The sequence below is a fragment of the Mus caroli genome, unplaced genomic scaffold (genome assembly GCF_978045245.1).
Source record: "Mus caroli unplaced genomic scaffold, Mus_caroli_1 scaffold_5, whole genome shotgun sequence".
Lineage (NCBI taxonomy): Eukaryota > Metazoa > Chordata > Mammalia > Rodentia > Muridae > Mus > Mus caroli.
The window spans coordinates 12,422,062-12,449,033 of NW_028227260.1; the positions used below are offsets into that span (position 1 = coordinate 12,422,062).

General features: G+C 42.4%; 1 protein-coding gene across 6 annotated transcripts in view; it reads right to left on the reverse strand.

Moving 5' to 3' along the window:
- Positions 1 to 26,972, reverse strand: part of Sh3kbp1 (SH3 domain containing kinase binding protein 1) — a 358,871-nt gene that overhangs the window by 304,062 nt on the left and 27,837 nt on the right. For all 6 annotated transcript variants that reach the window (XM_029473429.2, XM_029473430.2, XM_029473431.2 and 3 more), the window contains exon 2: positions 932 to 1,089. In XM_029473429.2, coding sequence (XP_029329289.1) covers positions 932 to 1,089 — 158 coding nt within the window. The remainder of the gene's footprint in view (positions 1 to 931; positions 1,090 to 26,972) is intronic.

Sequence of the window (26,972 nt, forward strand, 5' to 3'; positions counted from 1 at the left end):
TAAAGGTTGGAGGCCCAAGCACTGGAAACTTGTAGTGCTTCACATGGTTTTACCAACAACCCCCATAAAGCCTTCCCACACAGTCCTTGAGGCCCCTTTGATAAATGATTCTCTGGGTCCAAGATTTCCCCAACAACCTGCTTTGTACAGGCAAGACACACTCCTGAATATGGTCTGGTACCACAGAGAACTCTGCTCCATGCCTGGCCATTCTCCATGAATGGAGGGTAATTATCTCTTCTCTAGCATGGGACCAGAAGCTTATGGTACTGGGTCTTTTAGACTTGGTTAATATTTCCCACGGGCAACGTCTTCTTTACCCCCAAACTCACTAGTGTTTACAACAGTACAAGTATTAACAGGAATGAGAAACCTTTGTAATGAAGCCGTAAATGAGTTTCAAAAGCTTCCTAACAAAACAGATGCTATGCAATGCTTCACAGACATAAACAAGAAAAGGAAATAATACTGCCCCTGTGATGAAGGCAAGTCTATGAGGAGAGAGTAGTTAAAAGCATCATTTAGATTCTGCATTTGATTTGAAGGCTCCCAATGTACATGGCCAAGAGCGAGTTTCAAATTCCATTTTGCATGGAATATAAAAAAGGAACGGTCTTCTCGAACTCTCAAAGCAGATAAACCAAACAATTTCACAGGCTTTATATTTCTTATATTTTCTCAGCATTTTCTAAAAGGTAATAAACCATTGGAGTGGGGGAGATCATTTTGGGTCTTAAAAAGAAGTCACTTAACAGATATTCCACATACATGGGGCAAAATTATATGTGCTCCCCTTGACACCACCCAGGAGATCAAGCTGCCAGCAAAGCCCCCCAAGAACCCCGTGCACTTTATCCTCATGGCCCCCACAGCCTTTTGGTCATCAAAGCCCACACAGGAAACAGGAAAAAGGGTTTGGCTTTGTACTCACTCTTACAAAGTTGTCAGGGAACAAACCTCTCCTGCCGTTGATCTGTCCCTCCCACCAGCCTCCATCCTCCTTCCTGATGTTGGTGATGACCTCACCCACGCTGATCGTCAGCTCATCATCATGCTGGGCCTGGTAATCAAACTCCACTATGGCCTCCACTGAAAGGAAGAGAAAACAAAAGAGCAACTTAGGGTCAGCTGTTGTACAAGTCTGAGCTCCAACATCCCCTGCAAGACCACAGGCAAACTGATTTGGGTTAACCTGAAGCCTATATAGCACAGAAACCACGAAGCACACTGGTCGTGGTCAGACACAGGCAAGGTAGCCTATAATTCTGTGTCAGGGCCGGCAGGGGCTTCAGAAGGGAAACCACACTGGGACAGTGGCCTAACAACACTTACCCAACTCATAGCTTATGCGGCATCATTTCTTCAAGTGCAAAGACCAAAGACCACAAATGAGAGACATTGAATCTTTAGACCTCTCTTTAGCTGGCCAGTGCTAACTAATCCTGCCATGTTAACATTCTTGGACTGCTGTGCAAAATATGGATTATAATTTCCCATGCTACACAGATGATCGCTACCTTTCATGATGACATATGGCAGTAAAGACACATACAGAACAGAGGGTACCACTGGTTGACCTAATGTCTCAGATAGCCCACCTCAGAAGCACTGCTACCTCAATACGTGAGTTCACAGACAGTTGGACCATACTGCACTATCTTCTCAACGGCAAAAAAACTGTCTGACAACTTGGTATATGTGGAGGCAACAGATAAGCAAGCTCTTTTGTTGACAAAGCACCAATGCAATTTGGAAGAAACTAACCAGAGATTGGTTGCCTTATCCATAGAGTAGATACAAGATCCCTTTAGACACTGAGGTGTTCTTTGTGCACCTCAATGTAAGATAACATCAAAACTTGTCTCTTTTCTATTTGCAACTTCATATAAATGAATAAATAAGAAAGAGAATGAAAATTAGATGAAACCCCAAGTGGAAAATAAGCAACTTAATGAGCTACAATCAGATAAAGGCAAAGGTAAATGAGTTAAATATGCATTACAAACATAAATACATCTGTTTCTTTGGGGCTTGCTTGTAACATTTTATTAACATGCAATAGTCATGCGCATTAATGGGGTACAGTGTGATATTACAACTCATGCACAGAGCCTGCACTTATCAAATGGGGTAATGAGCACTTCCGTTCCCCTGTCATTTCTTTTCGGAAATTTTGAGTTCCTATTTTGGGATCTAAGAAAGCATGAGAGAGCCGGGTGGTGGCACATGCCTTTAATCCCACCACTTGGGAGGCAGAGGCAGGGGGATTTCTGAGTTCAAGGCCAGCCTGGTCTACAAAGTGAGTTCCAGGACAGCCAGGGCTATACAGAGAAATCCTGTCTCAAATAAAGAAAAAAAGAAAAAAGAAAGAAAGAAAGAAAGAAAGAAAGAAAGAAAGAAAGAAAGAAAGAAAGAAAGAATTAAAGAAAGAAAAAAGAAAGCATGAGAGAAAATGTTAATGACTTTGGTTTTGAAAAAGATTTCTTAAATAGAAAACTAAAATGTACAAATGGTTCAAAACAAATTCAATACAACTGAGATCACTTTTTGGTGGGGCAGGTCAGGTCAGTAGGTGAGTGGATCTCTCTCACATGGACTTTACATTTCTGTCAGAGGTTAAGTTCCCACCCCACTTCTGGTTCAGAATAGTCTGTCCTCCAGACTGACTATTCATGAAGGCAGCTAAACCAGCCAGTAAGCTAATCCAGTAACTCGGGATAGAACTGCCTTTTCCTAGATTGTTGTTTCATTACATAATCAGTTAATGTATTCTCCTGTCATAAATCTATTCATGATGAAGTTGATTTGCAACCTATTGAAATCACTTATCCATGGAAAAGTGGATTATAAGCACACATACAGGAGCCCCTTCTGTCTTCTCATGTGTTCCTGTATGCATGCAGGAACACTCCAATTTCTCTGTATCATGCCTTGGTCCCTAATAGTTAAAATGAGCCATTACTTGGTGGACAAAGTACTTCCTGTACAAGCCTAAAGATCTGAGTTTGAGTCCTCAGAACCCACTTAAAGCCAAACAAGGTAGTAGGCAGGAGGCAGGAACAGGAGAATATCCTAGAAGCTCATGGGCCCACTAGCCTGGCCATACACAGCAGTAAACAACAAAAATGTGGCATTGTCTCAAAACAAAATGGAAACTGACTTAGTCACCCAAGGGTGTCCTGTGACCTCTACACATGCACTATGGCACTTACACACCTGAACTCACACAAATATACACACACATGCACAGTACACACACAGAGAGAGAGAGAGAGAGAGAGAGAGAGAGAGAGAGAGAGAGAGAGAGAGAATTTGTTTTAATGAGCCCTCATAACAATCAATTTAAAAACTACTAGGTCTGATAACACAAATCTATCACACCAGTTACTCAGGAGGATGAGGCAGGAGGATTGTGAAATTCAGTGCCTGTCTGAGCTATAAAGCAAGTTCAAAGCCAGTCTGCTCAACTTATTGTGAACTTGTATAACAAATAAAAAAGTCAAAACCAGTTTTCAGCTAGGTATAGTCGCACATTCCTATAGTACCAGCTACTCGGGGGACTGAAGCAAAAGATCCAACAGTTCACCCAACACTTGGAAATCTTCATATCAATTTATTTTTTTAAAGTTGACTTTAAATAGAGATTGGTCTATTGAAACTGAGATTATAGTAACCTTTGTTCACATACCAGACTGTAAATTATCTCATTTCCCAATTAAATAGCTTGATGCCCATCTTCCCAGGAAACCCGAAGCTCAACAAGAAAGTTAAGCTCATTTTCTGAGACAATGTTTTCCAATATGAGACACACCCACCTCAGGGATCCGCTGAGATTATGCTTGGAGAAAAAAAAAAAAAAAAACGTTAAACTGCCTCTTCATATTCATTCTAAAAAGAGAAAATGCCAACTCCCCTACTGTGCCACTTACAGAGTGACCCTGCATCTTCATCTGCTCTCTGTCAGACAATCAGAGCCCTCCAAGGAGCAGAAGGTAACCTATGAGACAATTGAAGCAAGAAGTGCTGGGCAGTTCACAAGCCAGCAAGCTCTGCTAGAGCAAGCACCAGCTCCAGTGGCAAGGAGTGCACCCACAGCTCTGCTGTGCCTACGCCTCTTTATGATTCTCACCCCTTTTAACTAAAATCACCCTCACTAAATGGAGAAGCAGTTCAAAAGATATGCACGGTGTAGGAACTGTAGACTACTCAACTCAAGGCCATGTAAACAAGAAAATGTACAGCTGCCACTTCAGCTCCTGGCGAAAGCCCTTTGACAGCCCTATTTAGAGATGAACTGCAGCTTAAACCAATCACATCTTACAGGAAAATGACCAGTGAACATCAAGAAAATTGTAATATGGGCTTACATCCACCCTCGATGATAGAGTTATAAATGTCGGGCTATCCAGGGATTAACAACATTTCAAAAGTAAGTAGTTGACCCTTGGAGTAAATAGCTTTGTTTTTCTCCAAATTCTCTATGGCCATACAAAATTCATTTGTTTCCCAAAAGTTCACTGTCCCTAATAAAAGATAAGAGTTTCCCCATCCAGTAATATATAGAGTGATCTGACATGTAAGTCTGGTCAATAAACCAATAATGATGGAGAGATGAAAAGACTGTATCATCCATGGTACCATAGCCATCTGGGTGTGCCTATCCTCTGATGTCCTCACAAAGAAGACATCACTTAAAACAATGTATCCCTGACAACATTTTAGATGCAAAAATAGTATTCTTCATTGGAAAAGAAACCATGGAGTTGGAAAAGTAGCTCAGTAGTTAAGAGCACTCACTGCTCTTCCAGCGGAACCAGGTTCAATTCCTTGCACCCACATAACAGCTCATAACGTCTCTAACTCTAGTTTCAGGGGATCAGACACAGTCTTCTGGTACTAGCCACATGTGTCGTACACATACCTATGTATTTGCAAATGCACGTACACATAAAATAAATATTGTTAAGTGAAAGAAAGAGAAAAGAAACAAAGTCTGGGAATTCGGCTCAATGGTAGAACTCTTGCCTAGCATGAGATCCTAAGTACAGTTCTCAGCACCATGAAAAACAAACCAACATACAAAACCATGAACTCGGGCTCTCCAAAACACATCACATTTTGGAAAGGACATTTCTGCTCTAATTTTTTTTTCTGATTAGAGACATTAAAATGTTGGGGAAGGCAACCTGAGAGAACTCAAGTTATAGGTGTGCCTGCAGGAGAGGGAGGCCTCCCTCCAAAGAGACAAAGGCAGCTGTCTCCTGGTTCACTTAGATCCTGTAAACTTTCAGGAGCTCCAGACTTGACTAAAGTGTGGTCACAGCATTGTTTTTTCCTTCCTAAACAGCAGGTCTCTACCTGAACTTTCTTTAGCAAGGTGCAGCTGGAAGAAAACAAGTAGCCTGCTTTAAGTAAATGGCTACCAAGAAGTGAACAGCCACTGCCAGGTGTCTTTCCATGTGCTTAAGGGCCTCCCTGCCTTAGGGGATGCCCACGATGGATGGTAAGGCTGGCCACTCAGGTCTGGGGACATGGAGAGAATATAAATGCACAATGTTCAAGTTTCTTCACAACAGACTGCCAAGCTGCCTGCTTCTTCATTTACTCTTTCACAAAACTCCCAGTTGAAAGACAATTATTCCCAGATCAAACAGAACTTAACAATCTCTCTAACCTTAGGAAAGTGTATGTTCCCTCCCTGCCTTTCAGCCTCAAATGGTCCGTGACAACCTCCAAACCACCTCCCTAGCTTCTCTAACCCCCAGGCCTCTCTGGCTATGCCGCTGAGTTCCTCCGATGTGGTAGCGATGATTGGTGGGTCCTCCTGGTGAGCTTCTAAATGCCTTTTGGGTGTGCCTCAATCACACTTAAGTTTGTTCTATGGTGGCCACTGTGAGCATCCAGGGCATACAGTAGGTGCCCAATGCAGACTTGATAATCCAACCGCTCAGCAACTTACACTTTATATTGATAGATAGTTTCTGCCCAACAAAAGGTACCTCTAAAATGTCAAGTGCCAATCTCATTTCTGCAAATTGAGTCATATTGTTCAGTGCACTAAGGGAGTTTGCTATTTAAAAGAACCTGTGGTTAATTCTTTTGTGACATGAATAATCACTTCCTGCTTGCTTTACCTTTCCTGTCGAGATGAATTTTTTTTTTTAACATATCAGGTTTCTCTTAAGGTAAGAAAGCTGTGCGTGACTTTGTTAAGAGCTCCTAAGTCATGAACTATGTCTCTCTTCCTCCCTTTCAAAGGTCCAGGATTTTTCTTTCCAATGTAATAGCACAAGTTACAGTGGCTACTGAGTACATGAAGTGTGGCTTTCTGTGAATCAACATGTGCCATAAAAGTATAATGAGGGGCTGGAGAGGTGGCTCTCAGGATCTACATGTTGGCTTACAACTGTCTAACTCCAAACCCAGGAAGAACCTATGCCCTCTTCTGGCACTTCATAGGCACTTCATGCACAGAGTACACATACATACTTGCAGGCAAAACACCTATGCATATAAAAAAAATACTATTTCAAGGTACAAGGAGCAGTTTGTTTGTGATAGTGCATATGTGGCATTCAAAGGACAACTTCTAAGAGTTGGTTCTCTCCTTCCACTCTGTGGATCCCAGGGATCAGTGATTGTTAGACTTGACAGCAAGCACCTTTACCCACGGAGTCATCTCACTGGTCCCTACAACAGACACTTAGAAACTGCTTCTGTTACAAAGTAATGACTCCTCACTTGGGCGCACAAATAAGCTAAAAGCAGGATGAAAATCTGGCCATCTGCCTTTATTTTGTCTCCTTTACTCTGCATCACCTGTTTGCCTCTGCACATAGGCTTGCTAATCACTCAGGAGTATCTAGAAACCCATAGCACCTAACCTATGTCATTTCCTTTCAATGCTCAAGGCTAACTGCATGAAGATAGGAGTCACTGAGATATCTGACTGTCTGCATTTTACAACGTCCTGTCCCACATACCAGAAAAGGCACCTAAAGGTTTGAGTCATTGTTGTGAATCTGTTGTCATCTTGGATTGTGGCAATAGCCAAAACTCCCTGGACAGGCCACACCCCCACCCCAAATGGGAACTATTGTGTGTGGTGGCAAGGCTGTACCATGGAACAGAAGTTATTACCTGCTGAAAGCCAGCCTTCTCTATCAAGCAGTGTGGCCTTCTTTGGGTCACCACTGGAACCAGAACTGAGACTGTGATCACTCAGACCATGTGACCAGGGTTGCTAATTATGCGGCCTCTTGTCCCTAGCTCAATCCTTCTTTTAGTAAAACCTAAAGTTCATGTCAGTACCCCAAAGAGAAACTAGGAACTACTTGATCCCTTTATTTGTTTTCCTTCCCAATGTGCCACCTCAGTTCAATCTTTCTCTGCTCAGCACCATTGTTCATCTCTTGAACAGGAGTACTGAGACAAGTACCTGAGCCTAGGCTGTGGGGGCTGCTGGAGCTAGGGTTCTTGCTCTAAGACTCCAATAGCAAAGAATACAAAGTGGCTGAACATTTTTTTTTGGTCTCATGGACTGCTCTATAGCATGATACTTTGGACTTACTGGAGTAAATAAATATTGAAATTAATATGAACTAGTTTAGCTTTGTTAATGTGGCTGCTAGAAAGTTTAAATTATGACTGTGGCTTGCATTATATTTCTATCGAATAGCAACAGTCTAGAACAATGCTTAGCAAAAAAAAAGCAGGAAAGACCTCATATCACACAAACACGGCCAGTATAGTCACCAGACCCCAAGTCTGTGCTTCCAAGCGCATATCCTCATCTACAGGAAGCTACAGGTAACTCCAGCAAATGGAGGTAAAACATTACCTACAACTTCTTTTTAAATGGTACCCTTTGGGAAACTTTCTCTGCATGAGCCCCAAATTAAAGCACTAGATGAGGTAAAGTATCTCAGGGGTGTAATTAGGACAAAAGTAAACAAAATCCCATACTTAAAGACACTATAAATTACAAAATTTAAAAATGTCTTCCCATCAGAAAAAAACACCACCCTCCAGTTGCCTGCTGTGCCAAAAAGCCAGCCTCCACAAGTTTGCTGTAACTACTGTCTGCAGAAAAAAGCCAAAAGCTACAGTTAACAAGAAAAGATAGAGCCGCGGGAGATAAGAGATCTGCTTAAAAACGCTAACACTTCAGCCTTCCCTATCTCTGCCTTCAAACTTGCTGAATGTCTTCCCCCAGAATGGGTGGAGTTTTTGTTTTTGGTTTTGTTTTGTTTTGTTTTTTAACTGTTAGGTTGGCTAAGCCAGCTGTCAAGCAGCTTGATGGGGAACAGAGGCAATGATACAGCCCCCCCACACACTGTGGGGCTCAACCCCTCCTCCCTTGCCCCTATACTTCCTCTATCCTCTTCCACTTAGAGCTGCATTTCATGTTGGCTTACCCCAAGCAGCCTGCAAGCCTCATGTGGTAAGAGTCCTTATTTATCCCAAGATTCTGGCTCCCTGACCTAGCATCCTCTGTGACTCAATACATATGTGAATGAACCAGGAAGCATGGAGGAGGATGGGAATTTCCAGTGAACTTCCTTTGTTCTATACACATACACATGTTGTCACAAAGGTCTCAGGAGGTGTGACTTTACAGCTTAAGCTTTAATCATTTCAGAAGTAGAAATGTCACATACTTGCGGGTTTACACATTTTTCATTGTGCTCATTCTGCTGAATACATTTTTTTAATTTTAAAGTTTTCTTTCCATCCTGTTTGATGATAATATAATCAAGAAGTAATTTTCACCAGAAAGGATCTCATGAAAAAAAAAAGCATAATTGTTCATTACTGATGATAGAAATAACATCAGATATCATCTTGTCAAATACATTTCCTAATTTTACAGGTGAAGAACTGAGGTCTAGAATGTTCCATGACTAAGATTTGGCACTGCCTCTCTTCCAAATGACAGTTCTCAGGAGAGAAGGTTAAATCTAAAGCAAACATTAGTAGTAATTTAAACCAGCAAGATACAGACTTGGGCACCACTGGAAGGGCTTCTTCCTTGCCTTCCCCCATGTAGCAGAGTTTCTACGATATCCAGAAGTTAGAGCAATCAGGAACATATCAAAACCTCTGGTCAAATCTAAAGAGACAGAAAATAGATGAATGGTTGCCTGGAGCCGGGGATGTGGACTGATTAGGTGGGTATGTGGGAACTTCGGGGGTGACGGGAGCATTTTAATCTTAAACTGTGGGAAGAATTGCACAACGCTATAAACTTATAAAAAAGATAAAAATAATCTCACAGTGTACACTTCCATATGCGAAATGTTATAGCTAAATTTATCTTTTAAAGATAAAAGTGGAAACATTATGTGACCCACATTTAGGAACTTGTAACTGTAGTATTTGCTCAAGTAGTTGACTATGTTGGTACCCCCAGGGAGCCCCCACTCTCCCCATCCAGGGAAGCAAGCCATTTGGAGAAGCTCCCCCCCCCATGAGATCCAACCTGATGAAAATGCAGCTGACATGTCCAATACTCTGCCAGCCCATGCATGGGCACAGAAGCTAAGTGACTGCCAGCAATGTGACAGCAGCTGGAGGTGGCGAGAGTGCACGCTCCACCAGAGCTCTCAGAAAGCAGCCTGCTTGCCACTTTTCCTACACTTCTTCCACCACATAAGCCACCCCAGAGCCTTTCCATGAATCATTCACCCTCTTTGATTAAGAGACACTTGGTTTCTGTTACTTGCAACTCACAAACTCATGTACCAGCTTCTTCCCTCCAGAAGGTCAAGTGCCCACTAGTCAGTGCTTTCTCATCAGAGTCTGGGGTTAGGGGCTTAGGGACCTGAATTTCCCCGCCTCAAGGGCACAGGAACTATGAGGCTCTGCACACACAAGCTGATGGCCATTTGGTTTTTTTTTTCTTTTGTTTTGGTTTTGTGTGTGTGTGTGTGTGTGTGTGTGTGTGTGTGTGTGTGTGTGATCTTCATGAATACACAAGCAAGGGCACAAAGCCAATAAAGACGTGATTCCCAAGGCCTGACTCTGGTAGGAAATTATCAGCAGCTTCTCTGAGGAAGACGGGCTCAGAACTCAGATCCCAACGACAGAGCCACTGGGTATGGACTCTGTCTGAGCATGAGGGAATCGAGCACAGGCCAGGATGGCTTCTTATAGAACACAGTGAGGTCTGTCATGGACCCAAGAACAGCTCAAAGGACTAATTGGACATCAGCAGGGGATGGGGAGCTGTGAATCAACACAGAACAGAGAAAAGGGCCCACCACTTCCTGACTGAAAATATTCCTGTCGCTCAAGGAACCCTGGCCTCCCAGGCCACCAGCACCTTGTATAGATAATAGGAGCTATAAAAAAACACCTGATAGCCCTAAAGGTGAATTCCGGCCTACATATTTAATATTTTATGGCATGAGGCAAAACACCTTGCCTGAGTTCACAATTTTGTTTTTAATATTGGAAGAGGGTCTGGTCCAAGGATAACGGATGAACACTGAAACCTCTCATATACAAAGGCTGCTCTATCAACTGGCAGCCACTAGTCTCACAGGCTATTACCATGCTTTACTGTAAGAGATTTCTCTGTACATCTGCCTCCCTCATTGCCTACCCACTGGGAACCCTTACGATGTAGATCTCAGTATAATCTCTTCCTTGCCTGATATCTAGCCCACAGTAGGTACTCAGTCAATGCTAGTGATCAAGTATACCAGCTCAACTCCAGGAGTGCCCCGAGAGGGCATTTATTTCAAACTCTATCTTCTCATTCAGCACAAAAAGACACAGTCCCAAATGTGAGCTTTTATGTGACTGGAAGGCTAAAAGAGCCCACAATTAACACAACCAGGTTATCTACAAAGTATGATTGACCAGTCTGGAAGTGTCAAGAGCTACAGTGATCAGCTTTAATTCGAGTCCCTCCTCTGCGTTGACTATTGTTCCCAACAGCAGAGGAGTATCCAATCAAAATTCAGATCACTCAAGGCAGGGTGTAGACAGGAAAGAACTCATAAAGCCTTGGGACCTCTGGTAACTCACAGCCTGTATTCTAAAGCCACAGGCTCCCCAGGGCCTGGCCCTAGAACACACACACCCAGGAGCACAGGAACACTGCATTATTAAACACTTCAGGGCTGAAACTAACTCTTGTAAGCCGAGCATGCTGCTCTTCTCAAAGATGCATTAGATAAACTGGATAAGAGTGGATAAGAGCAAGTTGACCAGAAAAAAATTTTTTTTCGTTTTAAGGGGAAAAACACAGAAAGTAGGTACAGATGAATTTGAAGATTAAAACCACAGTGTAGACTAAAGACTATTTGTTATAGTAAGTATAGAGGATGGTTCTCTGCAGAAGCCATTCAAGGGAAAGTAAATAGCCTCCTAGCAAACTAATTTAGTAAGAATGTCAGTTTAGTCAAAACACTTCAGACATTTAAGGAAGATATAATCTTTGTTATTCAGCGATAAGAAAGAGTACCCATGAACAGAGCTTTATCTGAGTAATGTTTAAAGTAATAAAACAGCTTAAAGATACATAGCTTTTCATGATTTTATAATGACACCCTGAATCCCACATTCCAAAGAGAGCCAGACAACTTCCTGATTAGAATAAGATCTCCCATTTTTCACAGTGAAAAGTATCCAAAGGTTTGGGACCAAGTAGAATATGTAAACTTTAAAACAGAAGAACAGACAAATATCTGCTTGTATCAATTAATTACAGGTTATGCAAAATAAAATAAGAAAACATTGCTTCCTCTTCCACAACACTATCTCATTTCGTGAATTAATTTTGTTTAATGGACAGTTTAAGGATGATTGAAATATATTTTATTGTGGTTAATACCTCTAAAAGGCTTCGCTTAAACTATTTTATTGAAAATGTATTCATAGAGCCTGGTAGTGGAAGAAACCATAAGCACTGTAACAATATGACTCTGGCTTTTCTGGAGGAGAGCATAATGAGGATGGGAAAAGGGTTTTACAGATGGACATGTATGCTTCAGGATAGCTAAGCCGAATCAGCTGCAAGAGGCCATATCCAGGTCAAAAGGAGAGAAGTTGAGAGCATTTCAACAGGAAAACGTGCTCAGTAGGAGCAATCAGAGCTAGAGCAAGGGCTGAGTCACAGAGCAGTCTGTGTTAACAAAAGAACCAGTGTCTGGTCAGAGAGAAAGTAGACAGCAAGATGAGAGGAAACCACACTGACCCTTCCTTGCCTTCCTCAAGCACATTTAAAATCCTTTCAAAAGAAGTTTCATGACTACCCCCCTGCCCCCAGCACATACCCACTGTAGGAATTCTACTACAGTTGTGGAATTTTGCTACTGGACGTCCCTAGAAGGAGAAGACACCGAAAGCTGAAGCTTGTGGCAATAAAGCATCTGCCTTGCAAGCAAAAAGACCAGAGCTAGATTCCCAACACCCACATTAAAAAGCCAACCTGGTGCTATGTGCTTGCTACTAGAGAAGTAGGCCCCTAGGACTTGTTGGCCAGCCCAGCTAGCCTACCTGACAAATTCAAGGCCAGTGCGATGCTTGTCTCTCGTGGGGAGAGAGAGAGAGAGAGAGAGAGAGAGAGAGAGAGAGAGAGAGAGAGAGAGAGAGAGAGAGAGAGAGAGCAGTGGCTGAGGAACAACACCCAGGGATGCACTTTGGTGCATGCACATGCACACATGCAGGCACTCAAGACATGCTTGCCGCTGAGCGGAGAGAGTCACAAGGATGAATTGGATGAAAAGTTGAGAATCCAAGAAAATGAAACCTGAGCCAAAGCTAAAAGCAGATAACGCCAAAACAGTGGCTCTTCAAAGCAGCCTACAAATGCAAACTGTCATAAGCACTAACTGCTTTGAGTTCACTAACATCTAACCAAGAGAGAACATCTAGTATGTTTGCAACTCTATACTGGGAAAGGTTATTAGGGAGGACACACTGGACAGCCCATGGTAAGTTTCATTAATGATGCTTCACAGTGATTGTGAGTTTATCCAAGTGAACTGCTCCCAGAGTTAGTCATTTGGTTAATGTTTTTGCGGTTTGAATAATCTGAACTAACAGTTAATAAGCAAGATCTACTTAGTGTGTGTCTTCTTAATCAGTATTATTGTAAATGCTCCGTCAGTGTGTGAGAAAATCACTTAATAAATGTGCATCTCCTCAGAGTATTAGAAAACAGAAGTGGATCGAACCCCAGCGCTTTACTTTCCCGTAAAGGGTGTAGTTTAAAGATAGACCAGTAGGGGGCGGAAGGGATTAAGCGCACTAGAGTTCAGTTCTCAGCACCCACATGGTAGCTCACAGCCATCCCTAACCAAGGGATCTGAGGACCTCTTCTGACCTCTGCGAGGACACACATGATCTATATACATATAAACATACAGGCAAAACATCTATGCACATAAGACAGATAAATATTTAAAAAGTAAAGTTAGGCAAATAGAGTAAGATCTACAGAAACTGTTCAAACCATTTCCAAAATTGAAACACACCCTAATAAAAATAAATAGACCAAAGGTCAAGAGCAGCACACCGGACAGTTCCAGACAATTTACATTTAAATTTCTCACTAAAGGAAGCCAGCCAGTAGGGATTTTGAGGAAGGAGCAATAAAGACATTGAACTCTGATCTTGCCACCACACCATGAAAACAAAGACGCCATTAGAGGGGTGCCGAGGAAAAGGCTGGGTGAGCACAGTGCTTGTTATGCAAGCATGAGACCCTGAGTTCAGATCCCCAGGACCCACATAAAAAGCCAGATGCAGTGGCACATATGTAATACCCACACAAGGGAGGCAAATGCCTAGAGCTCACTGACCAGCAAGCCTAGATATGTATGTTACAACAATTAGTGAAAAACAAAAGGAAGCCATACGTTTCAAAGAGAGCAAGGAGGGGTAGGTGAGAATTTGAAGGGAGAAAGGGGAAGGAAAAATGATGTATTTATAGTATCTCAAAAAAATTAAAGAAAAAAGGACAAATAATAAGATAAAAACGTAAACTTGTTAGGTGTGTGCACACCTTTAATCCCAGCACTTGAGAGGCAGAAGCAGGTGGTTCTCTGTGAGTTTTTTCAGGATAGCCAGAGATACATAATAGAGAAATGTTGTCTCAAAAGACAAATAACAAAAAAGTAAAGTGGAGAGTAGAGACACCTGCTGTCAATCTCTCAATCTCTGCCCCCCGACCCTGCATACATGCACACATGCATGCATACATAAAAACATGTACACACACTCACACACAAAGACTACTACAGTTGTATCACCTTTGCAAGATGCTGGCGAACCAACACATTACTGTGAAAAGTAGCAAATAAGGTAAGAATCAAAATATCTGTCCTGCTTTTCATATATAAATTCAGGATAATGGCTAACAAGGAGGTATTTCTTGTTATAGCACTATAACAGGTAATAAATGGACACAGGATGAGAGAATTACACAACCTCAAATGTAGTCAAGAGCTTAGACAATGGTCACTAACAAAAAAGATGGATAGCCAAGTATCGCCAGCCATGTAACAGAAACATGTCACCAAGTGTGGAATATGCTTATTTGTTAGCTGAACCTAAGCTGGATCAAATTCCCAGTTTGTGAACCACCAGTTCACAAGGGGTACGAGGGCGCAGTCCCAGACATATCCTAAATACCATCCTAAAGGTGGTAACAAAATACATGCTGAAGTAAGCACCACAGGCAAACTGACTGTTTTCTTGGTTTCTTTAACATTCCCCCGCCCCCAGTCACGAAGATGAAACTAGACTCAACATCCACCAACTAACTACAAGGCATGCCCTTCCAATGCCAATTTCAACCAAATGTCTTCTTAAGTATGTTAACTATAGAGTGCCTGACAGCAATATGTAGACGTAGTTAGCTGCCAGTGGGTATAAAAGACTATTACAACGGTGGTTTTGAAAAGTCTTTATCTTTACAAAATACATGGCGAAGCATTTCTAGATTGTTGGGGTAGCCTTACCAAGCAAGTAGAAGAGTCACGCTCTCCCCTGACTGCAATGGATGAAGAACAAAACCTGAGTGTTATGTAACTGCAGCTGGTATAATCGCCATCTCACAAGCAATCCAGACAACAATGTCTGGACATAGCAACATACCTAAAGGGAAAGGTGCTTTATGGACTTTGGTGTTTTGGTTGGTTGGTTGGTTGGTTGGTTGGTTGGTTGGTTGGTTGGTATTTGAGTAGCTGGTGTTAAGGGGAGTACCATTATTGGGTTGGCTTGGGGTCTCATTGTGTATCCCAGCTTGGCCTCAAATTCATTATGATGTCAAACTGGTCTCAAACTCGCCATCATCCCAGCTCAGTTTCCTGAGTAACAAGATTATAAACATATACCTGTTTCAAAGGCAGTATTTTTAATAAACCATGAATTTATTTGTTTGTTTTATATATGAGTGCTCTGTCTGTATGTACACTTGCATGACAAAAGAAGGCATCAGATCACATTATAAATGGTTGTGAGCCATCATGTGGTTGCTGGGAATTGAACTCAGGATCTCTGGAAAAACAGCTAGTACTCTTAACCGCTGAACCACCTCCCCAGCCCATAGACAGGATCTTTTTAAAGCTGCAAGACATTGACAGACAGAGAGACGTCAAATACTTGACTTTATTATTAAGGGCACTAGATACCTAGAAATATCTTAAAGAAATTATGCAGCCAGGCATGGTGGCGCACGCCTTTAATCCCAGCACTTGAGAGGCAGAGGCAGGCAGATTTCTGAGTTCAAGGCCAGCCTGATCTACAGAGTGATTTCCAGGACAGCCAGGGCTATATAGAGAAACCCCTGTCTCGAAAAACCAAAAACTAAAAAATAAAAAGAGGAAAGAAAAGAAAAGAAAAGAAAAGAAAAGAAGAGAAAAGAAAGAAAGAAAGAAAGAAAGAAAGAAAGAAAGAAAGAAAGAAAGAAAGAAAGAAAGAAAGACTAACTTCCTTTCCAGTACTATAGTTCATTTTCTATGGATAATAAAATATAAAATAATATTAAATAAAATTGTAATCATTCCTCTGTAAAAGATGCACTCAGAATATATCCTGAGATTCTTCTGGCAGAGTGAAAAGCAGTTTTCTTTGGAGGCTGCTTAATGATTAATCCTAATTCCTTTTGTTGTGTTTTCACTAGATCTATCTGTGGAGCCTAGCTTGGTACTCACTATATAGACCAGGCCAGTCTTGGGCTAGCAGCCGTAATTCTGATACTTCAGTTTTCTGGGTACTAGGTTTACAAGCTAGTTCTATCACTGTCAGCCTAATTTCTTATTCAAGGTATACTTTTAGTCACTTAAAAAAAAATAATAAACAGAGCTGGATAGATGACTCAAGAGTCAAGAGCATTTGGGGCTCTTTCAGAGGACCTGAGTTCGGTTCCCAGCACCCACATCAGGCAGCTCATAATCACCAGTAACTCCAGCTCCAGGGGATGCACTGCATATGTCTGGCCTCCGCAGATACCAAGCACATATGTAGTACATATGTGTGGACAAAACACCCACACACATAAAAAAATAATATCATCCGTTGATTTTTCTCATGTCTTCAAAAAATTAAGTACACTCAAATATGCTCTATACCACATCTATTGTGTAGACACTGGACAAGGCCAATTCTGTATCCATTTTGGACCTGGGCCTCTTCAGTAATGTGTTATACAAGGAAGGCTATGACTTGTGCTATGGATATGTTTGAGTTGTTTGTTTGTTTGGTTTTTCTTTCCTTTTTTTTATTAGATATTTTCTTTATATAGATTTCAAATGCTATCCCGAAAGTTCCCTATACCCTCCCCCCGCCCTGCTCCCCTACCCACCCACTCCCACTTCTTGGCCCTGGCATTCCCCTGTACTGAGGCATATAAAGTTTGCATGTCCAATGGGCCTCTCTTCCCAATGATGGCCGACTAGGCCATCTTCTGCTACATATGCAGCTAGAGATACAAGCTCTGGGGGTACTGGTTAGTTCATATTGTTGTTCCACCTATAGGGTTGCAGACCCCTTTAGCTCCTTGGGTACTTTCTCTAGCTTCTCCATTGGGGGCCCTGTGTTCCATCCAATAGCTGACTGTGAGCATCCACTTCTGTATTTGCCAGGCACTGGCATAGCCTCATACGAGACAGCTATACCAGGGTCCGTTCAGCAAGGTTTTTCTTTTTTTTGCGACAGGGTTTCACCAGGTACCCTTGGCTGTCCTGAAACTTATCATGTCAAGCAGGCTGACCTTAGACTCATAAACATCCGCCTGCCTCTGCCTCCTGAGAGATGGGATTAAAGGCCTACACCACCATTTCCGTGGTTATGGTTCTTAATAGAACTCTGATCTAGGAATCCATTCTAAAATACAGCAGAAATGTGGTTGCTAGGTTTCATCTAAAATGTTTCCCCCAAGGCCCATGTATTAAAAGCTTGGTCCCAGTGTAGCACTACTAAGGAGTAATGTAACCTTTAAGAGATAGAGATTAGTAAAAGGTTTTGTATCATTGGGGCATGCTGTTATAGGAAACTGAGACTCTATTTTTCCTCTTGGCAGCTGCCACTAGCTAAGTGGTTTTGTCCCACCATACCCTGATATGCTGCCGCACCACAGTCCTAAAAGCAATACGACCACATAAACTGAACCCCACAAAACTGTGAACCAAAACAAACCATCTCTCTATAAGCCCATCTGTATTAGGTGTTCATTACAGTAACAGAAAGCTGACACACTGATAGATCACCTGGCTAGTCCTCAGAGCCCCACTCTCTGGGAACTAACCCCCAGCAACTACAGAAGGCCCCAGTATGTATATATATCTGGACCTGCCTGATACCATTTACCTTGACTATCTAGTAGCATTCCTTGACTTCTCCCAAAGCTAAGAAATGGAGGTAGCTTTGTAACAAGTTCCATAGGATAGCTGGAGAAGGGCTCATCTATTCTATACTCCTGGAGTTCCTCTTCAACCATGAGAGATGCCTCTCCTGCCTCCCTCCCCACACCCTGCTCCATATCAGAATGGAAAGGCATCTCTGCATGATTGAAGATGACCCCCAGAGAATCTATGTACCTCTATCACTCTCAACTCCCTTTGCAGAAAGTAAAGCATCAGTCTGCATCTGAACTAACTAGTCAGGTGTATACGCGTGTGTATCTGAGGCCTGGTGCTTTTGAAGTACCTTCAGGAATCCAAGTCGCCAGGTCTACAAAATTGCCACCAAAGAGGAAGCAGCTGGGGAATCCACATTAAATCTAAGAGGATCACCCTTCCTCATCACTCACTGGGGAAACTGATCTAATAGAATATGCACATCCAGAAAGCCCAGCAACGGTGGCAGTGACGCCTTTAGTCCCAGCACTCGGGAGGCAGAGGCAGGCAGATCTCTGAGTGTGAAGCCAGCCTGGTCTACAGAGTGAGTTCCACAACAGCCAGGGCTATACAGAGAAACCTTGTATTGAAACTCAATAATAATAATAATAATAATAATAATAATAATAATAATAATATACGACCAAGATATTCACCAGACTTTTCCATAAAAGGAGAAGCTCCTGATCTTTGCTCCAGATCCAACTCCAGGTAATTACTGCTGTGCCCTCCACTAGAAGGTAAACTAAGGGGTGTCAAAGAATGTATGTCTGCCATGTTTGCCTCTATATTCAGTGCTGCCCATATACTTAGCATATAGTAGGGACTTCATAAATATTAGTTGAATGAAAAAACTATTCTTATATGCAGATACCAAGTGTCTTGATCCTTCCTCTATCATTGAACTCTCCACCATGTTCTTCAAGCATGGGACCTGAGCCTAGAGAAATGGCTCAGCAGTTAAGATTACTTCCTGGTCTTGCAGAAGACCTAAGATTAGTTCACAGCACCTATACAGTGGCTCACAACCACCTATAAGTTCAGATACAAGACATCTGAAGTGTTCTCCTGGCCTCTGTGTGCATCTAGACTCACGGGAATATATGCATGCACACACACAAACACACACACAGTTTTTCCTAACTTTTTATTCTTTGCGAATTTCACATCATGCACCCCAATCCCACTCATCTCCCCATCTCTCCATATCCACTCTCCACCCTTGCAACCTTTCCCCACAAAAGAAAACAAAAATAAAAACAAGCAAGCAAAACACCCATCTCACTGTGAAACTTGAGCTGTGTCACTGTGTGTCACACAGTATATAGCCTTTCACCTAAACAGCTTTACTTGAAAATGTTCATTGCAATGAATCATTGCAATGGTTCAAGGCCTCTGGCTTCTGCTACGCTATCAGTACTGGATCCTCACTGGGACTCCTCTCAGATATCCTGTTGTTATCCTGCGTCATAGAGTTCTTGTAGCTTTGGTTCTCCAGGAACAGCTCCTTCAAACAGTATAGCAGTTCCCAGATGGAGTAGATGCTGGGGTGGGCTAACTCAATGCCCTTCAGTCTGGTCCTGAGGCTGAGTTCTTCAGCCTGCCAGCTCTCCTGCACTGCCCAGGCAAAGGGTGGGGCCAGCTCACCCACTCTCATACCCTCAGGATCAGCTCTCCCATGCTACCCAGGCAATGGGCAAGGCCAGCTTTCCTGAGAACCTCAGTTGGTGAGGGTTGGGGCCAGCTCTGCAGCGCCTCAGACATCAAGATGGCCCTAAGAGGCAACCCAGGCCATGAACATCCACATGGCCTTTGGTAGTAATATGGGGCCATGGCCATCTACACAGTCTGCCGCTGCTTCAGGGACAACAAACCCAGACATGGCTGTCAGCTGCAGCCCAGGCTGGGACCTCACCATGGCCTCAGGTGGCAGTGCAGGCTTCTCACAGCAGGCTGTTCCTCACCACCCCGTGCTTCCGGTTCCTCCTCTCTTCATCATGCTCCAACTCTTCAGCTTCTCTGTCTCTCCCAACTCTCCACCACATGGTAGTCGCACCTGCCCACCCACCACCATATCAAACCAGGCCATGTGGGGGCTGTGTGTCTCAGGGTGTCTTCAAGAAATCCACTGCCAATTAGTGGCAGGCACAACTCTCCATACACAATTTTAAAATATGTACCTTTGTTGGGTATGGTGACTCTTGCCTTGAATCCCAAGAAGCAGATGTGGATCTCTGTGAGTTCAAAGCCCAGTCTTGGTTATACAGTGAATTCTGGGAAAGGTCATAGTTTATAATAGAGACTTTAAGTTTAATAAAAAATAAATAAATAAAGACAGGACCCAGCCATCAACACACTCAACACCAATGTTGGATCATCAAGTGCAAGACAGTAAGGCAGTACGACTTCTGTGGTGATATGGTATTTCCAGTAACTTATTAGGACACTTTAAGACAAGCCTCATTCTGCAAAGCCACCAACTACTACTGAAGGGGCTCCAACATCTAGACTTCTCTGACATGCAGACACACCTCTAGCTTCAAGCCTTCCCAGCTGAGGAACCAGACACTGTAGAGTAAAATCAAGCCATCCCCACCATATCCTCTTGAAACTCTGGACCCTTGAAATCCAAGCGCACAAAATGACTACAGGTAGGGCCTCTCTGCTGTACCACCATTGACACCTCAAGCACGCGCTGGGTGGTTCCTGTTGTTTCTGGTTAGGAAGAAGAACCTAAGTCCTAGAAATCCCAGAACTTGTCCAAGACTCAGGAACTTATATCTCAGATACATGCCAGTCTGGATTCAAGGCCTATTTTCTTATACCTCTTTCTGTTCATACATTTTTCAGTTAATAGAGATTTCCAGAGATAGGTATTCCTCAAAACTTGAGGCCACACACAGAAAATTACATGAATACAAGCAGTATGCTCAAATATGAAACCAGGCCAAATCAAGCTGACAGCCTTTATAAAGTTTTAGCTGATGATCTTCTTAGAATGGCAGCCTAAGCCAGTCAGAATTTATTGAAATTATCAGGAGACAAGGTATCACAATGAACAACAGGACTATGAGTTGAGTATGTCATCAAAGAGAAGTCAGGAAGGGAGAATAAAAAGAAAGGCATTTGTTTTGCTGACTGAGTATCAAGAGTTCTCTGGTATAACTGGTGAAACTGCATGAAGATGAGGGGCACCAGGGAGCTGACACCTTCACTGCCCAGGAAGCAAGGTCATGTGTTGAGAGAGTAAATGCGGGAAGAAAGTAAAGACAGGTGAACAGAAAAGTCTGGAATAAGCTTTGTACAAAATGGACTACAACTATTTTTTGTATTCATTTTAATTATCAATCAATTGATCTATCCTCTCTCTCTCTCTCTCTCTCTCTCTCTCTCTCTCTCTCTCTCTCTCTCTCTCTCTCTCTCCCTTTTCCTTTCTTCCTCCCTTTCTACCTGTGCCCATAAATGTATGTTTGTTAATGTATAAAAGTCCAAAGAGTGGGTGAGAGGAAAAAGGTGAAAAGAGAAGCACCACTAATTGGGAAGACATAGTAGCCTTGGGAACAGCCCTGTGTCCCAGCTTCATGGCAGCTCCAAGCCCACGAAAACAGGGCAAAAGACAAGCACTGCACGGGTGTGCCCGGGCTATCCTGGTAGGAGAGAACAGGGAATCAAAGTCCATGACAAGTGTCAAGACATTAGAATTAGTGTACACTGAGAAGGCACAGCAAGGAGTGGCTGCTGGTCCTGACAATAGAAAATACACTTCTGTGCAAATGTGTTCCAAGACAAAATGGTAGAGAGCACAGAAGCCCTAAAAGAAAGAAAGAGGCAGTGCCATGACAACCTCACAATTCCTCTCATCTACAGACATTTCTGTCCTGTGTCCTTCTCACAGGTCTCTCCAGAAGGATCTTCAAATAAAATGGAAGATGGATCATCCATACAAGTTTCCTGGCACCGGTAACCTTTGAAGACTCTTGAGGTTAAATCTATTCTGAGGATGACAAATCCATCTAGAATGACCATCATATGAGACAAGAAAGCTAAGTGGTGTACTATACTAGATTTTACTGTCTACTAAGCCTGGAATAAGTACTGATCATGCACAACAAGGTTGCCTTTGAAAGATACCAAATGTTCCCAGGATGTTCAGTCTGGATTCTGCAACTCAAAGATGACAATGTGCCCTTAGTTTGATACTGAGAATCTAATCGGGGTCCACAGTCAACCTCCACTCTTCCCTTGAGGACGCCCTGTATGTTCCCATCTAATAAGTCTGATTTCTTACGCCTTAGTTTGCAAGATGCTCTCCACCTTCACACTCATAAAACCATCTGCAGGCTAGCCATCATTTCTTTCTCACACTTACTAACTGGAGATTGACTGGCTCACTTCTACTTACCAAGCCATTACTTGGGAAACTTGAGAATTATTATTTTATTTTATTTTTTCAAGACAGGGTTTCTCTGTATAGCCCTGGCTATCCTGGAACTCACTCTGTAGACCAGGCTGGCCTCGAACTCAGAAAATCTGCCTGCCTCTGCCTCCCAAGGGCTGGGATTAAAGGCATTCGCCACCTCCTGAGAATTATTATTTTAGACCAGGAGTCGACCATTTTTTCCCCTAAAAAGCTAGATAGTAAATAGTTAGGCTTTGGGAGCCCTCTGTTCTGTTGCACTATTCAACTCCAATGTTAAAGCAATTATCAGTCACAGCCAATACACATAAAGAATGAACATGGCTGTGTTCCAATAAAACTTTATTTCCAGAAATAATCAGCAGGTTAGCTTTGGACTTTAGGCCATAATTTACCAAGATCCATCTTAGACTAATAAATCTTTCAGTGCTATTACATATTTTATGTCTTACTATTGCAAATCAGATTTGAATACCTCTTAGCCCCTACTGGTAAAGTGATAGACATACAAGGAAAAAGACGACTGTCTAGAGAAATGATACAGTGAGAAGAGCATGCAAGTGAATGTTAAATGATGTACTATAGACTACAATTGAACTCCTTTTTTTGTCATCTTAATGTACACATTGATCATACAGTCCTGCATATGTAACAGCCAGCATAATTCAGTTGGACTGTGTGCCAGATAGTATTTTTCCTTGTCTGTTCTTTTGCTGGCCTTTTCTTCCAGCTTACTGGCTACTTAACAAGATGGACACACACTACAAGGCATTTACTTCTAAAGGAAGAATTTGGGCTTTCTGCAGACATGAAGCATGCCCCTCCCTGCCTCCTTCCACATCATAGGGATGCAGAAAGAAAAGGCAGGGCTTTGCATGGGAAAGAGGGAAGTTTTCCTGAACAGTGGGTGAGAAACTCTATCACTACTGTTCCCCACAGAAGCAGACATGAAACAATTGTTGCCAAAATAAAATTAACTTCAGAGTTAATGACATTTTGCATTCTTACAAATCAGTAACTGCAACACAGGCCAGAAAGCAGTCATTTTCTGAAGGATTTCAAAAACTGTAATAAGCTACACACCATCATTATTCCCCACCAGAAAGAAAATCAATCTCTCTCTCTCTCTCTCTCTCTCTCTCTCTCTCTCTCTCTCTCTCTCTCTCTCTCTCTCTCACACACACACACACACACACACACACACACACACACACACACACACAGAGCTTTTAGTATATTAAAGTCAGTCTCCTAAAAGGAGCTAAAAACTGAATTCTTTCAAAGAATGAAATACTAATGGGTCCCAGAAAGCCCGTGACTTCATTTCCTGTCAACAGAGGCCTTTAATGGCACTTAAAGCCTTCACACTTCCTTTACTTACCTCAGTTGATGGCAAAAGCAGGTCAACAGAAGCAGGCGAGACAATGCAGGTCCATTGTTATCCAACTCCCCCTGGCAACCTCTTACACATTCAAATCATTATGAAGATCTATCATGGGAAAGCTCTTTCTTCCATTCTCCCAACTAGTTCTGCTCCAAGAAACTACCTGTATGTTTTTGAGTTAAGCATTTGGTTTCTGATGGTGGAGAGATGGCTCAGTGGAGAACTGACTGCTCTTCCAGGGGAGCTGGGTTTCTTTCTCAGCACCCACATGACAGCTCACAAGTGTCAGTTAACTCCATCCAGTTCTAGGGAACCTGACACCCCACTTCTGGCTTCTGTGGACACTGCACACATAAGATGCCCTGACACAGATGCAGGCAAAACACTCAAATACATATAATAAATAATAATTTCTTTTAAAAATAACTAATTGGTAAGTGCTGTCATATATCTACATAAGGTCTCAATATCACTTTGACCCTGTTCTCCGGCACTTTTCTTCTTTTGCCAATACAGAAGGTGGCTTTTGATCTATTCCCCCAAGCCTTGTACCTACTTGCTCACTGCCCACCTGCAGCTGCCCACCTCTCAATATGGTTGTGACACAGCTTTGGTCAGATCTGCTTTCAACGTTGTTACAAGTTAAACTGTTTCCTCGACAAGTTCATGTTTCCTAACCCCAATAATTCACAATATGGTCATCCTGGCAAACAGGAGTGCTACAGATACAGTTGCCTAATATGGAGTCTTTAGGATAGGCTCTCATCCAATAGAACAGGTCTTTTTTTTTTTTTTTTTTTTTTTTTAAGAAATAAAGAAAATGTAGCGCTGATGAGACAGCTCAGTCAGGAAAGTGCTTGCCACACACACAAGATGAGCCAAGTTTAGATACTTAGCACCCATGTGAAAGACCCCAGCACTGTGTAGGCAATGACAGGTGAATGCCTGGAATTCAGTAGGCAGACAGCCTGACAGAATTAATGATCGCCAGCTTCAAAAATAAGGGGGTAAGTAACTACTAAAGGTACCTGCCATTGGCCCTTTGGCTCCCACATGCTCACACATACATACATCCATGTGGAGCCACAAGTACAAGTATACACACTCACACAAACACATGCACACACACCCCCCACACACAAAAAGATACCCAGAATAAACCAAGAGATGAGCCCCTAATTGGTTATCCAATACAAGAGGGTTAGCCCTGAAACCATATATATACAAAACAATACCAAAAAAAAATGCCATCAGCCGGTTGTATTTATACATTTGACCTTGAACTTCTAGCCTCTAGGACTGTAGACTGCTCAGCTAGAAAGGAGCATCCCACATCATCCTCTCCCTCTCAGGCTCAGGGACTGTGGTTGAAGACAGAATGAAAGATTATAAAAGTAGGAAAAAGGAAAGACTGTCATTTTTGGAACATGGTATCACTATTGCATGCTTGATCTCATAGTAGTGGTGATAATCAGCACATAATCTGCACAAGACTAGGCCTCCAATCATCCATTTCTGGGGAAATGCAAGGCCCATGAGGACCCACCCTCCCTGAGTATTTACAGGCAGTTAATGGTTGCCAGTATATAATGCTCCTATATATAATCCATCACCTGGTTCCTTTAAGCAAGCCTAATAAGACTCACTGGGTCACCAAAAATAAACGCATACATAGAGGAAAGTAGAAGACTGACTAGGAAAGAACAGGATGGGGGTCAGCAGGAGCAAGATGGGAACAGGAAAGGGTAATGGGAGGTAAGTATGATAAAAACACATTATATACATGAAATGCCATAACGAAATATATTATGCATTATATGATGTTAATAAAAATGTCTGAGTACATAAAGCCGAGTGTACCTATCATCTCAGCTACTTGGAGGGCAGAGGCAGGGAGGATGGCAAGTTTAAGGTTCAGCCTTGGCTGCATAGCAGGAACTTAGCTCTTTTTTTTTTTCTTTTTTTTTTTTTTTTGATTTTTAATATTTTTATTACATATTTTCCTCAATTACATTTCCAATGCTATCCCAAAAGTCCCCCATAGCGCCCCCACTTCCCTACCCACCCATTCCCATTCTTTTGGCCCTGGCATTCCCCTATATTGGGGCATATAAAGTTTGCAAGTCCAATGGGCCTCTCTTTCCAGTGATGGCCGAATAGGCCATCTTTCGATACATATGCAGCTAGAGACAAGAGCTCCGGGGTTCTGGTTAGTACATCATGTTGTTCCAACAATAGGGTTGCAGATCCCTTTAGCTCCTTGGGTACTTTCTCTAGCTTCTCCATTGGGAGCCCTGTGATACATCCAATAGCTGACTGTGAACATCCACTCCTGTGTTTGCTAGGCCCCGGCATAGTCTCACAAGAGACAGCTATATTTGGGTCCTTTCAGCAAAATCTTGCTAGTGTATGCAATGGTGTCAGCGTTTAGAAGCTGATTATGGGATGGATCCCTGGATACGGCAGTCTCTAAATGGTCCATCCTTTCATCACAGCTACGAACTTTGTCTCTGTAACTCCTTCCCTGGGTGTTTTGTTCCCAATTCTAAGAAGGTGCACAGTGTCCACACTTTGGTCTTCATTCTTCTTGAGTTTCATGCGTTTATCAAATTGTATCTTATATCTTGGGTATCCTAAGTTTTGGGCTAATATCCACTTATCAATGAATACATATTGTGTGAGTTCTTTTGTGATTGTGTTACTTCACTCAAGATGATGCCCTCCAGGTCCATCCATTTGGCTAGGAATTTCATAAATTCATTCTTTTTAATAGCTGAGTAGTACTCCATTGTGTAAATGTACCATAATTTCTGTATCCATTCCTCTGTTGAGGGACATCTGGGTTCTTTCCAGCTTCTGGCTATTATAAATAGGGCTGCTATGAACATAGTGGAGCATGTGTCCTTTTTACCGGTTGGGACATCTTCTGGATATATGCCCAGGAGAGGTATTGCTGGATCCTCCGGTAGTACTATGTCCAATTTTCTGAGGAACCGCCAGACTGATTTCCAGAGTGGTTGTACAAGCTTGCAATCCCACCAACAATGGAGGAGTGTTCCTCTTTCTCCACATCCTCGCCAGCATCTGCTGTCACCTGAATTTTTGATCTTAGCCATTCTGACTGCTGTGAGGTGGAATCTCAGGGTTGTTTTGATTTGCATTTCCCTGATGATTAAGGATGTTGAACATTTTTTCAGGTGCTTCTCTGCCATTCGGTATTCCTCAGGTGAGAATTCTTTGTTCAGTTCTGAGCCCCATTTTTTAATGGGGTTATTTGACTTTCTGGAGTCCACCTTCTTGAGTTCTTTATATATATTGG